Source organism: Centropristis striata, chromosome 22, assembly GCF_030273125.1.
Source record: "Centropristis striata isolate RG_2023a ecotype Rhode Island chromosome 22, C.striata_1.0, whole genome shotgun sequence".
Classification (NCBI taxonomy): Eukaryota; Metazoa; Chordata; class Actinopteri; order Perciformes; family Serranidae; genus Centropristis; species Centropristis striata.
In genome coordinates, this window is record NC_081538.1 from 4,315,311 (window position 1) to 4,332,901 (window position 17,591).

Sequence of the window (17,591 nt, forward strand, 5' to 3'; positions counted from 1 at the left end):
AGAGAGGGAGATTCTTGAACTGGAGAGTCCTTCTCTTCCATCCTCCCACTTTTGTTTGCCTGTGGAGGAAGCAGCTCCTGGGGCGTCATTTGATGGACAGATCACACATGCATCTAATGGCAATTAAAAAGAAAATGGCTGGCCCGTTGCCATGGAGATGATATGTTAAATGTGTGGTGAACGAGCAGAGGCAAGAGGCAGCCGTGTAGGAAACTCAAAGAGAGAGAGAGAGGGAGAGGCAGTATATAAAGATGATGATAGATGGAGAAATAATGAGACAAAGATATCAACGGTTGTCGATCTCAAAATGCTCAGTTTGTTGTTTCGCATATTCAAACAGCAGCAGACAGGCATTGAGAGATTTGGGTAAACAACTCAAATTTTAGTTTGTTGTGTGTTTTGAAGTGCTAGTCCGTCATTTTAGGGGATTTTGCACAAAAAAAAAGAATTTGCATGCATTTGCTGCTCTGTAATCATTTGTTCAAAGGTTGTTCACCACCCTTTCTCTGTTTTTTCTCCCCTTTTCTTCTTTCCCTCCATCTCTCTCTGTCTGTTTCCTCCCTCCTGCACAGTCCATCTATACAAGTGCGACGCCCAGCGTGGAAGCTGCGGTTTGTGTCTGAAGGCGGACCCGCTGTTCGGATGCGTTTGGTGCAAAGGAGAGAACCGCTGCACCCTCAAACAACACTGCCCCCACCCCGAGAACCAGTGGCTGGAGCACAATGGCATCAACAGCAAGTGCACCCACCCACGGATCACACAGGTGGGACACAAGCCAGGACACACATGCATTAGTATCCACACAACGTCCATGCATTCAGTACACACTTTACACCTAAGCACCGACATGCAATGCCAACATTGATGGCTTTTAACTCAAAGGCTATACATACACACACACACACACACACACACACACACACACACACAAATAATTATAGTGCACTGATGGGAGCATACTTATACACCTCTGAGACAGTCTGGCAGTTGATCATTTCCACATAATGGCAGAGTCTGTGAGTCACCGCCAGCTTCTCAGTCTGACAGTGTTTGTGAGGATTGATATATTTCACACTTTTTTACAGTGCAGCAACACATCTCTATCATCAGGAGTTTGGACCATTATGATCACAATTACAGCAACCATGCGAATAGATCTTTTTAGATGTTTTTCCTTAAAACTGTAAGTGGGACATTGCTTATTTTTCACATAATTTACAAGAATCTTATTTTCAAAGTCAAGAAACAAACACTAGAGGAGTCAATGTAAGACCCAGAAAGAGACAAATCATCCTTGGTCCGCAGAGTTATCAATCAACTCTGCACAGATGGTCGTGGAAACCCCCACTTAACCCAGCGTGCTCCTGAAAACCATCGACACCATGTGAGGCAAATGCACTTGACCTGTGCAAGACATATAAAAGGGGCAATGGCAGAGAAAGGATAAGGTTCAGCGAGATGAAGGATAAGAGGATGCAAAAGAAAAGATGGATGGGAAGATCCCAAGACGAAGGGGAGAGGAGGATGGATTGGTTTTACATGAAAGAGAGGTGGTGCCTGATGGGTAGACTGAGCCAGAATAGAGACATGTGAGGCTGTAGGGCTGGAAGAAGACCCCTTCTCCCTCCCCATATCTCCATGATGGATATAAAGGTCCTCGCTGCATCCTTTTCCCGGGGACAAGAGATAGGAGCAGATGGTGACTGACTAGAGATGAAGGGATGAAGCAAAGCGTGGATAAAAAAAGACAGAGAGGGGAATCCCTTTTGGCGTCCTGGGGAGTGATGGCTTTGGACGGAGAGAGGGAAGAGGGATACAGAAATGGAAGGATAATCCCTTCTCCGCTGTCCGCTCTCCTCTCTCTACATCATCCTACATAGACCAGAATACAGATAAGTGGCTGACCTTGCTGAAAGCAGCACTGTAAACCCTATTGTTTCTTGTAATCTTGAATCTCCACGGAGCATGTTAACCTGATGGGTTTCAGCAGAACTTTCTGAATAAAGTCGGATAGTCGGAAAGAGAAGAGAAGAGTCTTTGGCATTTTAGTACAATATCTTCTACTCATTGATAACCCAAACCACTGTGATTATTTTTATCCGTGGTGGTTATGTTGTCCCTAGATGCACTTATTAAAGAGTCCAGACCAGTAAGGACCACTCTGTCATTCCCCCCACTCCACTGTTTGTCTTCACCCCGAGCAGTGGATTTATTCCTGGAGATGGGCCCTGTATTTCTCCTCACATCCCTGAGGCTGCAGCAGGGACATATTGCAGCCTTCTCACGTCCCCCATAAAAACTGTCAGTGGGTGAGGAGTGAGGACTTTTCCAAGACGACCGGGGCTCTAATGCATTCTAATACGCTTCATTATAATGACATCTCCCATCAACAATATGAGAGGGAGAGACTCACATAGAAAGATGGAAAGAGAAAGGTAGAGAGAGAGAAGTGATTAAGTGTTTGCCTCTACCCAACCGTCAATTATCTTGTCAAAGTCACAAATCTAATCAACGCCTCATTGCATCTCTCTCTCTCTCTCTCTCTCTCTCGCTTTCATTCTTTTGCTTCTCCCTTCTCCTCCACTATTTCTCTTTAACTCTTTGTAATTCACCATCCTCCATATTTGCTAATAAATGGAGAGCCATGCTGCATTGTGTGCAATCTTTTTAATTGCATGTATTGTATCCGCGTTCCCAGAAGGCTCTTTTTTTCATTAAGATATCAGCAGGGAGCCTTATTAATCAGAGACATTGAACCATACTATAACGATATCTCCCACACGGCAGCCACAGGACTCGTGTTGTGCATGACCTGGCTTGAGCACGCCTCTGTCGTTCAATTGGCTAGTTCCTTTCAAGCCCAGCTAGTTCAATTTGTTTTACTTCACTTCTCTGAAAAATAATCAAATTAAAAGTGTTTGATGTTCACGTGGTAGTAACATAAGGATTATCACACCACAAGAAGCCGGAGCTCCAAGACATAAGATAAAGCAGCACGCACACACTCAGTCAGCACTCTACCTGTGAACACCGCAGGGGGTCACGCTGCCAACTATAAACCGAGCAGAGAAACAATGAGAATTGCAGCCTGAGTGAAAAGCCTTGCGATCACTATTTTTCAGGGGGCTGGTGACACAGCACCATTAAAGCTAGTCCTGTTTCTGCAGCGTGCAGCATGGAGGACTTCTATTTGACAGAGACGGATAGAAACAGACTATTCTGTGTCCGTCTCATACAGCCATCCATCTGCACAGGCCTGATGATGTGTTCGCACACACATACACACACACACTCACTGGCCAAAAAGTAATTGTGTGAGCAAAGTGCTGATGGATGTTGGAACCGCCTCATCAACAATGAGAGATGTTGCTGATAAATCAAAGGACACTGTGATTACTGCAAAGATGTCAACCAATGCCAAGTTTTAAGTTAATCTTATATAATATATTGTCGAGGTTTTCAGTGAATACAGGATTGAGAAATGACAATCTCTTGACCCTGAGACTTGACCCCTTAGCTGTCACTGGAGCTGTTATTTTGTCGTTTATTGTCTCTTTTCTGCAGCCGTCTCTCCCACCACCCCCCCACTCTTCAGCAAAGTCATTTTTTTCTGAGTGTTACATAATGTGTGAACAGAAAACACTCAGCCTTTATCCCCAAAGAATAAGAAAATGTGAAATACAATGTATTGCTGTCATTCTTCACCTGTTGTTTTCAAAATGTTTTGGTAAAATTAGCTGATATGAAATGCATTTCCAATTTTGAGTATTGACAAAATATACTTCAGACATATTTTACAAAACAAACATGGAAAAGAGAGGAAAACAGATGGAGCCGTGCCATTTATATGTAATCTTATTTACTTCACTTTGCAAATTTAAAGAAATTATTAAAAAATAAGGTGTTCAAGAAATATAAAAAAGCATTGTCTATTAGAATACATGATTTATATTAAGATTAAGCTTCAGCCTACACTTTTTCAGTCAATCTTTGTTGTTATATATTCATTGTTAAGTTCACTATCTCGCAAATAGCTAAATTGCTTCTACTACTTATCTACTCATCATCAGTTTTCCACGTTTTACTGACTCTGGTTTTAAAGTCTTATCACCCTTTACCTAGTCACAGCCTATATTGTCAATGAAATCATCCTTGCATTGACTCCCATTGCTTGTTGTTTAGAAAAACAAACAAAATCTACAAAATTCTACAATCTAGATTTTTATTTCAACAGATCACACCTCTCCGGGGTCCCAGGGAAGGTGGCACACTTGTGACCATTCGTGGTGACAACCTTGGGCTGGAGTTCAGCGAGATCAAGGATAACGTGAAGGTGGCTGAAGTGGATTGCACCCCCATACGTGAGGGCTACATCCCTGCCGAACAGTAAGTCACATTTAACATTTATAACTGCATATATATATATAGAACGCAGGCAGCGCTATGTAATAAATAGCACATCCTCACCTCGTCTCAATTTACATTCCTGCAGAGCTGTAAGTCCCATTTGAGGAAGCAGCTAGTTGAAAGCAGCTATTAATAGCACATATACTCATAATTACAGGTTGTAATGAGCTTTGCGGCACAGTAATTCACCATTTTGTCGACTAAAATGTACATAATATCTAATGAATATGGTCTTTTCCAGCTGCACTGGAGCCAATATTTTTGAACAGCAGCAAAGCTCAATCCTGAATTCAGCGTAGTGTTTCTGCTCTCCCTCCACTTGTTATAATCCCATTGAAAGCACTTTGACCACAGCTGAGCACTTCATGCCCTGCAGGGAAGCAGATACAACACTATGTTACCTGTTTTACCCACACGACGGAGCCATAACAAGTCAGCCTGACCAACTGATCATGAGTCAGAGTACCCACCTCAGGGTGTGAGTGGGCATGTGTGTGTGTGTGTGTGTGTGTGTGTAAGAAGGTGACTAACAGAGAGACTATGACATGGCTGGTAAACTAATGCCTAATTAGCTAAATCCCTAGACCAGAAGAAATTGGAGTTTGATTTAACTTCAAGTCCCAGCGGTGCACATTAGAGTATGAGACACTTGTATGTGTAATAGTATGAGCAACTTAGGCCACCATATTTCATAGCAGCACACACACACACACACACACACACAAGCACATAAAGTCCCATAATCATTTTAGAAAGTTCTTGAGGTTACATTTAGTTGACATTTTACTTTAATCCAGCGCTTTGGTTCCTTACAGGTGCCGTCTGTCAAATTATTTTAAACTAGTTTAAAGTTGGCTTATCAACAGAGCCCGGGCTTCTGCTAAGAAAGTAAGTTGTGTGCCAGCACTTTCTAAGCAAACGCTGACCCAGCAGAAGAGGTAGCTGCATTTGAGGTCATATGTAAAAGGATAGAGACTTTTTCCTTTTTCTCCCACAAGTTGGCAGTGTGCAGGAGCTGGAGCTGCTGCCAAATAATACATTATTTTATTGAGGTTTTAACAGGTTTAGGTCCATTCTTTTTACATAATAATCTGCTCAGCATTTGCTGGCAAGGCGGACTGCGGCAGGGTTTTTTGAGAGGTTTTCATATAGGCATTTTTGCGTGTCTGTATATGTGATTTTTCTTACATATTCCACAATTATGCTAATGTGTTTCCAGGATTGTGTGTGAGATGGGTAAAGCAGAGAAGAGCCAGTATACTGGGAATGTGAAGGTCTGTGTCGGGGTTGGGGAGTGCGTAGAAGAATTCACGGCAAAGTCCTCCAAGTACTACTACTTTGTGGTGAGTCAACACTTGATATTTGATTTTTTAAACATTTTAACTTGAAAATAACACCTATGCTGCAAGTGAGGCCCTCTGCATGTTAGCACCTTGCTGCTTGTTGATCTGTGTTTTCACCTGCTGTGTTAATACTGTTTGTACATGTTTTGGCTGTGATGAGACATGGTGTGGTCCTTACTGAGAGTCCCCTCCTCAGCATTTCTCCTATGGTTGTATCAGCAGTGGAACATACCTGCCAGTCAGTCAGTCAGTAATGAGTGCAGAATGAGAACGAAACACTGATGGTTATAAAAACATTCATCTGACATTAACACGCGAAAACACACACATAACACATTTTCAGCATTCTTACAAAACCCACTCTGCACACAATTAATAAGCATCACTCGCACACACTGGAATAAATTTGCAGTGTTTGCCATTATGTACTCGTTTTATGGAGTTCTATCATTTTTACTGCCAACCATTAATGGACGCTGGCTGAGGTTTATTTCTCAATGGGGTCTCTGCAAAGGATTATATGATGTTAGGTCTAGATGTCACAGCACGCAGCAGGCTGGAGATTAGATTATAAGAAGGCCAAATTTACTGAACAAGGATTTACTTTATGACCAGTGGTAGACATCAGTTGCTGCTGCATCAAAGCTTCCACCACAGTATAGTTTATTTACTGTTTGTGGTGTTAGTGAATGCAGGTATATATAAACAATCAGAGGCATTTTTAGCTGCAAACAGTCAATAGATTCTTTTCTGGAGCCTGAAGCAGACTGGTTGTCTTATCGTAAAGTTCACTCATTCGTTTTCCATCCTCTAATTTTAAAAGTGCTTTGCCTATTACTGAGATAAATATGTCACTTGTTCTCATAATGGGAGTAGAGTAGTGTTACAACAGACTTATTCACAGCGTGTCTACCAGTTTTTAGTTTTAGTTTGGAGTTATAAATTATAAAATTACCAATGCAAGTGCCACGATTTGCATTAAAAAAAAAACTTACAGACCCCCTCATATTTTCCACCTCACTTCATATGTATGACCTGCTCATACTGACGATTTCTGTAATTTTCCCCCAAACATTTAATACTATATAACTCTAGTATACCTTACTTATTAATTTACTACTTTAAAATAGAATATATGTTGTCGCTTCAGTTGTACGCAATAAAAATATACAAGCAAATAAGTAAATAACATAGTAAATTGTTCAGGTAAATAAATAAAACAAATATAAATTAATATATATATATATAAAGACAAGTGATGGAGACATAACATTACAATATTGTACAATGTTTTTTAGCCTGTATTTTGGGCAGTTTGTGGTCTTTTAAACATTTATTATGTTTCAGCAATGGAATTCACTGTCATGCATCATTTATTTAACCCAACTGTAATTCCTCTTGATTTCCCTCTTTGATGGACTGGTGACCTTGCAACCTCTGCCCTTTGTCCAGATCCCAAGGATCATCAACATCAAACCCAGCCGAGGGCCGGTCTCCGGGGGAACCATCGTCAACATCACCGGCAGCCACCTTGACGCAGGGAGCAACGTGTCAATCATGTTTAAAGACCAGCCATGCACTTGTCTGAAGTAAGCGGGGAGCAAACCGAAGCTGATCCTGCCAATCATACTTAAACAGTCTATTAAAAGCTCCGTCAAAGCCTTTGTTAGTCAAAGTAGAGGGAGTAAACCCTTTGACAGTTCCCATCTGTACCGGATCGTTTCTTCTCACATAAATGTCCTGGGAGGAAAAAAAATGGTGGTGATCAAGAACTGGTGTATAATTTTTTAATCATGAAGCAGTCATGAATCAATTTGAAATGGCATTTCTTGAATGATTTGGAAATATTATTGTAATCCACCACTTAACTGTGATCAATGCACAATTCCATGTTCAGTCAATAAGCTATTTATCCATGTCTAACTAAGCAACCATTCAACCATCTTAAATATTAAATTGATATTGGTTTTTAAATTATATATGGGAGATGAATCCTGAGTGACGGTACAATGTGATATATTGTTGGATAAAAAATATCTTGTTAGTATAAAACTAACCAGTTTTTCATCATCCAATCACTATAGGAGGGGTGGTCAGTGGCTCACCTGTCGCACCCACGCCTCCCTGCACGGCTACGGGAACGTGTCGGTGTCTGTGAGCATAGACAAGGCTCATCTCCAGAAAGACCTGCGCTTTGAGTATGTGGAAGATCCCACCATCACTAAGATAGAGCCTGAGTGGAGCATCTACAGGTATGCCACATTTCAGTCAGTTAGCTTTTTTTGTCATAAGCTTGTATGTTGCTCACTGTTAACCCATTGAGGCCTAAAACGCCTGGAAAACCTCTGGGCGATTTTAAAATAAGCCCCTAAAACCTGAAGTTTTTCTGGAAATTCAACAGAAGTGTCAACGCTTCTACTAAATAATAGATTTTTCAGCCTCTGTAGCAGATAGAAATGAAATTCAAAAAGTATTTGAGAGCTTATACAAATACTACAAAACAAAGTATCCGCTTTCCAGGCTTCAATGGGTTAATGGATCTTGATGGATCTATGGATGGATCTGTGGATTGAGATGCCCTAGGAAAGCTGGTGCTTTTTAAAGACAAAGACAAAAGTGAAGAGCTGCAAATTAGTCGAGTTAATAGAAAATAATAAGCTAATGTCTCAACATCAATATCACACCATTTGAGTTACTTATTTCACTATTGTGAACTATGTTTTGAACCTTGTTGTCAATCTTCTCTCTCTCTCTCACAGTGGAAATACCCCAGTGACAGTGTCAGGAACTAACCTGGACATCATTCAGACTCCAATCATCAGAGCCAAATATAACCTCAAGGAGTCATTCAATGTAAGTCATTGAGAACACAAACAAAGCTGATGATTAAAGAAGCCGCCTTGTGCTTCAGCTGGGTAAAAATAAACCCTAGGTTAAATACCTGAAGGAGTTTTTTTGCCTTGTTTTTGTCATTGAGTGAAATATCTGTACCACCACCAGTGTTTCTAAGTCCCCTTGTCAGATAGACGTCCCAAAGGAAGCGGGCCATAGTAAATGTCAGAGTAATTTCCTATTATCCAGAGCATGACTAAATGCCTCAGTGCCACTTTTAGGTAAATGGGTCAAGAAAAAAACTTTAACAAGGAGAGGGGGCATAGTGAGAATCAACAGGTTGCAGCTGAATTAATAGAGTATGATGTAATTCCCCTCCACACCTTTGTAACAATAGGGAAGTTTTTTGACACCGAACTAAAAACCACAGAGATTGGCCCTTATCAAATTCTTCTACCCTCTATTCACCCTTTTACCCAGGGGAGGATAGATAAAGCCGTACAAGGGTCTCTGTGATCTGATTGAAAGAAGAGGGAGTATCAAAAGGCGGTAATGCTATCTTCATGGTCCATTTGAGCATGAGCTTGCACCACGTTTAACATCTGTGCTCACATTTGCCTGCACTGGGCATTGTGTCTTAGGATACTGTGCAGGCAGCTTGCACTCTGAGCCGACATAAATTAAATATGCCAACAAATATTTTTGCTCACTCTCACTTTCTTATTCTTTCACAGCTCAGTTTTGCACTGAATGTGAGGGAAATAAAAATAAACTTTCAGGCAACATTTGTGCACAGGAGGAGTTTTTGTTGTTGTTGTTGCAGTTACCTTTGTGCAGCAGTGCAGGATGAATGTCATGGATGTCCTGAAGACCTTTCAGCATTAGTCAAGTTTGAAGTTGAAGGAGCCAATTAGAGTGACAGGCGGTAGTTTGAGTGGCTGCATGGCAGAGGTTACTGTGGAAATGTCGTTGAATGAGACGGAAATGTCTGTGAATAAGACCCGTGCTGATGGTTGATTTGTCATTGCCCTGACAGACGGGAGAGGAATGGAGATGTTAAAGGGATATTGAGTGGTGTGTGGCATGACAATGACAGATCGGACAATCTGTTCCTGCGTATAAAGCTGGTTTAAAGGTGTGAATAAAGAAAAGAAGAAAGAGGAAGCATTTACATCCCATCACATGCCATATGAACGACAGGGGCAGAGATGAAAAACCACAAAACAAGAGTGAGACAAGACCCTGAAAAAAAGATGTAGGAGACACTTTAATTGAGCGGTAAAGTGGTATAGAGAAAGATGAGTGACAGAATAAGAATGTGTCAGAGAGAAGAAAAGATCACAAAGAAGTATAACTGGACAGGGAATAAAGAAGTGATGAGAGGGTGGGGGTTTCATTCTGGAGGGTAATGAAGGGAAGGGTAAGACCTAGTTATCGCTCCTGAATCTTCACACATCAAAGCTAGATTGTGGTGAGGCTGCACAAGCTCTCTAACTGCACCTCATTTGGTGGTTTTCTTTGAGGGATGTAGTCCTACAGGTTTTTTCTCTGCACCTTTTGAAATGGAGGTGCTTGTAGTTTGAATTGAGTCTCCGGTGGCCTTGATGAAATGTAAACCAGTGGCATAAAAGATTCACACTAACTGCTGATGGCACATAATAAAGTTGGTGCATGTTCAAGTGCCAGTTTGACGGAGTTTTAGCTGCAAGGGGGCATGAGTGAGGAAATGGGGAACTTAGTATGAGGTGTATTGAGATCCAGCCATGAAAGATTATGTGAAAAATGTGGATTGATGCATAATCACTCACAGTATCTTCATTAAGATGGAAAGCACAACAACACCTCCTGAAATGCACATAGCAAATGACAAAGTGAAGCATCATTTTCTGCATGATAATTTTAATCTTGTGTCAATTTACAGCATTTCTCTGCTTCCACTAAGCACTCATTACATTTGCAGAAGATGTGTTCACTCATAAATATAACTCCTCCCTTTTCTCTCTGTCTGTCCTCTGCCAGCTGTGTCAGGTGCTCAGCCCGACCACCATGCTGTGCCAGGCCCCAGAGCTGTCCACCAGCCTGGAGAACGACGTGCCTGAGAGACCTGATGAGTTTGGCTTTAAACTGGACGATGTGCAGGCTCTGGTGGCACTCAACAACACCAACTTTATCTACTACCCTAATCCTGAGTTTGAACCACTCAGTGTGTCTGGGGTACTGGAGCTTAAACCTGGATCACCCATTATACTGAAGGTATGAGGAAATGTCTCATACACCCTTCCTTACTATCAGTATTCATTCATTGTAACTTTTGGACTTTCAGTTACCCACAACATGTTTTTATGTTATTTTGCAGTATGATCCGTATAGATATAAATGCATAGTTTGATCCCTCCCTTTAACAAATTCTAATTATGCTTGCACATGGGTGGGCACAGACCTGCTAAAGACCCCATCACCTCTCCCACCTAGGAGCAAGACACACATACTTTGTAGCCTTTTTAGCCTTTTTATGCTTCTTTGTAGTTGTTATGCATCTCTTTGTAGTCTTTTTTTAATCATTTTGAGTCTCTTTGTAGTTTTTTGTGTCTTTTTATGGTTGTTTTGCATCTCTTTGAGTCCATTTGTGTGACTTTGTGGCTTTTTGGCATCTATTTGTAGTTGTTTTGGTCTCTTTGTAGTCTTTTGTGTCATTTTGTAGTCATTGTATGTTTCTTTGTGGTTAATTTGAGTCTCTTCCTTGTTTGTACGTGTCTCTTTGAGTGACACTTTGCAGGTGAAGGCCAGGAGGGCTCCTGATACTTTGGGCCCATTCAGTAATCCATATATGTATTTATTTATTTTTTCCTATAGGGGCGGAACTTCCTTCCACCAACCAATAGTGGGAATGGAAAGCTGAACTACACGGTTCTTATTGGCGAGAAGCCCTGCATGTTAACAGTGTCAGAGACCCAGCTGCTCTGTGAGTCACCCAACCTGACCGGTCGACACAAGGTCCTGGTGAGTGATACGGCACACGCTCACACAGACAAGAGAGAGACACACACAGATACACATGACAGATAGCCAGGCTGTGGTGAAGAAGGCAGACAGACCTTCAAATCGATCGACAGTTTGACAGACAGACGGACATTCCTCACGTTGCTTTCTATCCATCTTCTTGTCCACTTTGAGACAGACTACAGCTCTAATCCAATCAGCCCTGTGGTTCCTGTTACTGCCCACAAGCAGACAAAAGACAAACAAATAAGCCTTCAATAAGAAGGATTAGGGCCCCGGCAAACTCAATAAAGATTCCATTTGTGGTTTTAAAAGGGACCACTTTGAACAAAGCGCTTCCTGATGTTACCACCTGAAGCCAGCGTCATAGAGAGATGGACACATTACTGTAACACAGTTAGTAGATGCACAAATAAACAGAAGTGTGTACACATTTAAATAGCAAATCAATATGTCTGTCTGGGCTTTGATCTGGATTTCGCAGAGCAAGAAATGCTTTATAAACCTAAAAGGGATTCACAGGGGCAATATTATGTTCTCGTACAAGAACATTTCTGATATGTTTTGCCTTGAAGGACACTATGCTTCCTTGTCTGATTGCCACTTATTTCTCCCTTTCTAAGGGTCAAATTAGTGAAGCTTTTCCAAGTGTTACTGCTGAAGTGAAGCTCTCCTCTGATTATATAGCTCTGGTATACTGAACCACTTGTCTCATGTTTTATGGCCCCTTCCGTATGCAAACTTTTCAAGTAAATAAATTGTGTGTTTATGCACAGTGCATGCATGCATTTGTTTTATTCTGCCTCTTTGTCTTTGGCCATCACAAGGCACGTGTGGGTGGTATCGACTTCTCCCCGGGTGTGGTCCACATCACGTCCGACAGCCCGCTCAGCAGCACCGCCATCATTGGCATCGCTGCGGCCGGCGCCCTGCTCATCCTCTTCATCGTGATTGTTCTCATCGCCTACAAGCGCAAGTCGCGTGAGAGCGACCTGACCTTGAAGAGGCTGCAGATGCAGATGGACAACCTTGAGTCACGTGTAGCTCTGGAGTGCAAAGAGGGTAAGAGGTTCATGCTGATGTGAAGGAGGTGATGTAGAGGAGAGTTTTTTCCTCAGTAGATCAAACTAGCTTTGCTACCTTGGGACCTTTTTGTATTATACATTGACTCTGTTCAAACAAGCACACAAATAAGTCAAAATCTTGTGTTAATCCTGTGAAAAGTTATTTCTGTTCCCAAATCTGTTTAGAACATTAAAAGTTGATAAGGAATCCATATGCTGTGTGAAACTTATCAGGTTTGGGTCAAGTAAAAGCAGCATTTACAGAGTGAACTTGTTGATGAGCGAAAATATGATTATGGTATTTAGCATTGCCACTTTAGCTGTCATTTTATATTCATAAATGCATATTCATGTCTAACAGTAACAGTGCCATACAAATACTATCATAAAATGATGTTTCTCTGTGGTTTATCCATCAGCTTTTGCAGAGCTCCAGACAGACATCCATGAGCTGACCAGTGATCTGGACGGAGCAGGAATCCCCTTCTTGGACTACAGAACCTACACCATGAGGGTCCTCTTCCCAGGCATAGAAGAACATCCTGTACTCCGAGATCTGGAGGTATGCTTGAGCACATTCGGAGCATTTCCATTGAATATAATACCATTCCATTAGTTGTGTTGATCAGCAGTTCTTAGGAAATCCTTAAAAGGGGACAGGCAGGTCGAAGGAGATGATTCGGATTGAATATGAATAGCGGAAATAACACAGGCATGTGTACCTGTTCTTTGTCTCTATCAAATAACAATCTCAATACAATTAGCCCTATTTGAAAAGAGAGCAAAATGAACAAGCAAATTAACAATGTGGTGGGTCACAGTGGGTGAAATTGACGCCGATGTTGTTTGTGTTGCTGTCTGGTAAACAAAAGCCTTTTGACGGCCGGCAACAACATTTTTTTCAAAAGCAAACAAGGCAGCCCTCAAATCAGGAGCGCACGCTCATTAATAACTCATACGATATGAGACACTGCTCCGTTTTCTCTCTCCAACTCCAAAACAAATTAAAAGTCAATCAGTGGGAGAAAAGCAAAAGAAAAAAATCAAGTCATTTATCCCCAGTGGTGACATTGATAGACAGCCATAATTGAGCAGGTCGTCTTGTTCCATTAAGAGAATGATGGACCCCCGTTTCACTGCCCTCAGGGTTGGCCACTCTATCCCTGATGAGAATTTCCCAGTAATAAGCAATATTAATTATGTTTTAATTGGTATAAATGTCTAACTGTATGAGGGGTATAATATGGAATAAGAGCCTAATGAAAAAAGCAGCAGGCTTGTCTTAGGCGGCTGATGACTGCTTAATTGTTATTGATGTGTCAGAGAATTTAAAGTCAAGTCTTTGCCTCCGAGCTGTAGATAGTTAGAAATAGCACAGGTGATAAGAAGTCTGTTGAGGTTTACTGAAACAATGGGATTTGCTCAGGACTGAAATGTTTAAAAACACACCAGGCACTCAGTTAAAATAAGAATTACATGTGGAACGATATTGAATTATAGTCTGCTATGTGCCAGCTCAATAAAGCTGGCCTCTTGACATTTTATTTGTTTTTCTGTAACTGTTAAGGTTTATTCTTACCAGTCAAAATCACTTCCTTGCCTCTACAATTTATTTCCCCAGCAATTTCACTTTTACACCTGAATCCCATTTTGTTTGCAGCTTTTGTATGATTTTTTTCCTGCCATTATATTTCCCACTTCCCTCTTAATCTTTACGGAAACAATTCCATTCCAACATATTGCTATTTTACCACTCTACCTGTCAGCCTGCCAAACTCAAATATCCCAGTAACCCTATTGAGATTGTGCATAGGTCAGGAAATTTTTGCTGTTTTTATGCATCATCTGTCCGTAAACCATGTTAAACAGGTATGCGTTACAGTACTGTACATTCAATTTGTTAGATTTGTAACCTACAAACACTTACAGTTTATTTGAGTGGATACAAAAAAACAAGGCTGAAAATATGACATACATTTCAGAGTTTCCCCAGATTTCCATGTGTGTCTGCATTCACACACTCATACAGTATCTGCACAAAAAGAGGCAAATGCGAACACTTGAAACACACATGCACACACAAACACTGTACACATCTTGTCAGGCGGTATGAAATTAGACTTGCAACTTAACAATAGCTCCCAGCAGATTACAAGGGGCTCCTCCAGGAAAGGTAAAAGACAGAACATATGCTGGTTGACAGCTGCATTGGGTACAAAGAGATGCTGTCTTACCACAAGTGCTCTTGACAGATAAAAAAAACATAATCTCAATAGGTGCTATTTATGAGAAAAAAATTGAGAAGGAAAGCATGTGCGGCAAGTGACTAGTATAAATGGTGCGGGGACAATCTGGGCTCAGACGAGGGAAATTCACATCACTGCACTCCCTTTCAACTTGCATTAATATGGAACACAGCACCATCGAAGTAATAAACATTCCCGCAAGAGGCTTAGTGTTTTCCTGCCTTTATTCTCAACCTTCAGACTAAATGTAACAAAAGCTGGAAGATGTTATACTCCTCATCTCCCTGTAGGTTCTTTTTTCTTTCTGGTTTTCTTCCCTTCTTCTTTGCATTAATATTCATGATGATGGATCTTTTTGCTGATAAAAAATGTACAGAAACTATACTTGAATTTATTTAATTATTTAATTTATGACCTACCATGTTAATACAACTTATGTTCAGGTTTCATCCATTAAAAAAAGATAAACGAATTTGATTCAACAGCAGGGAGCTAATATCATATTCAAATAAACTGATGACGAATTGGCTCTTTTTTACATGAGCCACAAGGAATCTGTACTTTTTTTTCCTCCTTGTTAATTTTATTGTGTCTCGGTCAAATTAACATTTCTCCCGTTTCCTCCCAGGTGCCAGGCTACCGCCAGGAGCAAGTGGAGAAGGGTTTGAAGCTCTTCGGCCAGCTCATTAACAACAAGGTCTTCCTGCTGTGTTTTATTCGCACTCTCGAGGCCCAGCGGGGTTTCTCCATGAGGGACCGTGGCAACGTTGCCTCACTGATCATGACAGTGCTGCAGAGCAAGCTGGAGTATGCCACTGATGTCCTAAAGCACCTGCTGTCTGACCTCATAGACCGCAACCTTGAGAGCAAAAACCACCCCAAGTTGCTGCTCCGCAGGTGAGAAACAGCCACAGAAAAGTGCAGAGTATCAATGTTGAGCTAGTGCCCAAAGCTACACAGCTGGTAGGGACCATTTTTTAATGTAAATGCAGTGCTGCATATTCTAAACCAAATTCACATCTTTTTTTTCCCACTGATAAAAGGTCCTGTGCTTTGTATTTAAACACTAAAGAACTGTCATACACATTCAACTTCTCTAAAAGTAGGTTGATATTGTGTTTGGTTGGAGATATAAAGGTTTATACTGATTTATGTCAACCCTTTACTATCAAAAACAGGATACCCTACTCTATGTGTGGCTCTGTCCATATCCGTGACGTTTGGATTAACTCCTGTGACCTTGGATTGCTGGCTCTGTCTCAGAGACACCAGAGTGCATTGCCATGCACATCATTAGCAAAATAATTATGATTAATTAGCAGTGAATCCAATTTCAAATAGCTCAAGAGGAAAAATCCCCATTTATGAAAAAGGGAGAACTGCGAAAGCTCGCACTCCAGCACAATCACAATCCTCCTTTGGATTTACAGTCAAAGCTTTAATGGCATGCACTTGAACACGGCACTGCATGTGATTATGCTTCCTGCCCGCGGTGTTTGGTAAATGTTATGATTATGGTTACTCAAGTAAACCCGCTTGCTCACAGCTGTTGTGCATGTGTGCGATGTGTGCATGCATGTCTGTAAATACATACACATGGCGCGTTGTTGTGCTTGGGGGTCGTCCAGTCCCGACACCCCCAGATGATTCAATGGGCATGCTACAAATTAATTTGTCCACTTGATTTCAATTAAAATTCAGATTTTCCCCCTGGCTAAAAAATCAACTCGGGCCACCAAATAGACACACAAATAAAGGCACAGTAAAAGAATATATTATGTGAAGAGGACTGAAATGAATGCCGTCCTCGCACCATCCACAAGACAGTGGGCATATTCATCTCATGAAAGCCTGTTTAGATGCTACTTGGTGATGCAGAGAGAGATTAATGCTGTCTGGGCAGGAGGCATGATTAATTGCAGCCAGAGCTCACTGAACATGGTGCAGCCACTAAACAATGGAGTAACTGCTGATCCTGGCAGTAGATACAACACAAGAGATGGCGCGTACGGCAGAGACAAGGAGAGCTAGTCAAGGACAATGGAGACACTTAAAGCTGTGTCACCAAGAAAGGAAAGCTGACTGCCGGGGCATGGAGGCAAGTAGTGAGATCAGCTCTTTGATCATTTAGTTTACACGTCACCAGCTTCTGTATATGCAATAACTGCACACTGTTGATTTATCTCATGTCAGGATTTGATTCGATTGGGAACTTGGGATGAAATTGTCAAAGAAATAGTTGCTAGAAGTGCTGCGAAACAAACTCTTTAAGCAGTCCAAGTATAACACACTGCCTTCAATCAGACTCTCTCTCCACATTCCTTCTCCTCCTTCTCCCCCTCCCTTTCATCAAGGGAGAGGGAGAAGGCAAACCTGGGGAAAATGCCATCACATTCAGCCAGCACCGGAGAGAGAGCACATGTTTACAACAAAAGCACGCCCAGTTTGATTGCCCATTTGTCATACACACGATTGTGACGGGCACTGATCAAACCGCCTTCATCTCATTCTTCCTCCATGGACGCGCTTGTTAGTCCTTCAACATCCCAGCATGCATTTCAGATGTGATGAGGCAGTGTGAGCAAGCCACGCCACCCTATAGTGTGGGCTGACTGGTGTGTCCTTGGATAGCAGCTGAAAATAGCCCAGACACACAGGCATAAGGCTGTGAAGATGAGGCTTAATCTTGTCTGGAAAGA

The 17,591-nt window shown here is 41.5% G+C and overlaps 1 protein-coding gene across 1 annotated transcript in view; it reads left to right on the forward strand.

The window, feature by feature from the left end:
- Nucleotides 1-17,591, forward strand: part of plxna4 (plexin A4) — a 252,872-nt gene that overhangs the window by 204,268 nt on the left and 31,013 nt on the right. The window contains exons 12-22 of the mRNA XM_059325536.1: nucleotides 573-763; nucleotides 4,235-4,386; nucleotides 5,627-5,750; nucleotides 7,203-7,339; nucleotides 7,835-8,002; nucleotides 8,510-8,603; nucleotides 10,602-10,835; nucleotides 11,436-11,582; nucleotides 12,410-12,644; nucleotides 13,066-13,208; nucleotides 15,521-15,789. Coding sequence (XP_059181519.1) covers nucleotides 573-763; nucleotides 4,235-4,386; nucleotides 5,627-5,750; nucleotides 7,203-7,339; nucleotides 7,835-8,002; nucleotides 8,510-8,603; nucleotides 10,602-10,835; nucleotides 11,436-11,582; nucleotides 12,410-12,644; nucleotides 13,066-13,208; nucleotides 15,521-15,789 — 1,894 coding nt within the window. The remainder of the gene's footprint in view (nucleotides 1-572; nucleotides 764-4,234; nucleotides 4,387-5,626; nucleotides 5,751-7,202; nucleotides 7,340-7,834; nucleotides 8,003-8,509; nucleotides 8,604-10,601; nucleotides 10,836-11,435; nucleotides 11,583-12,409; nucleotides 12,645-13,065; nucleotides 13,209-15,520; nucleotides 15,790-17,591) is intronic.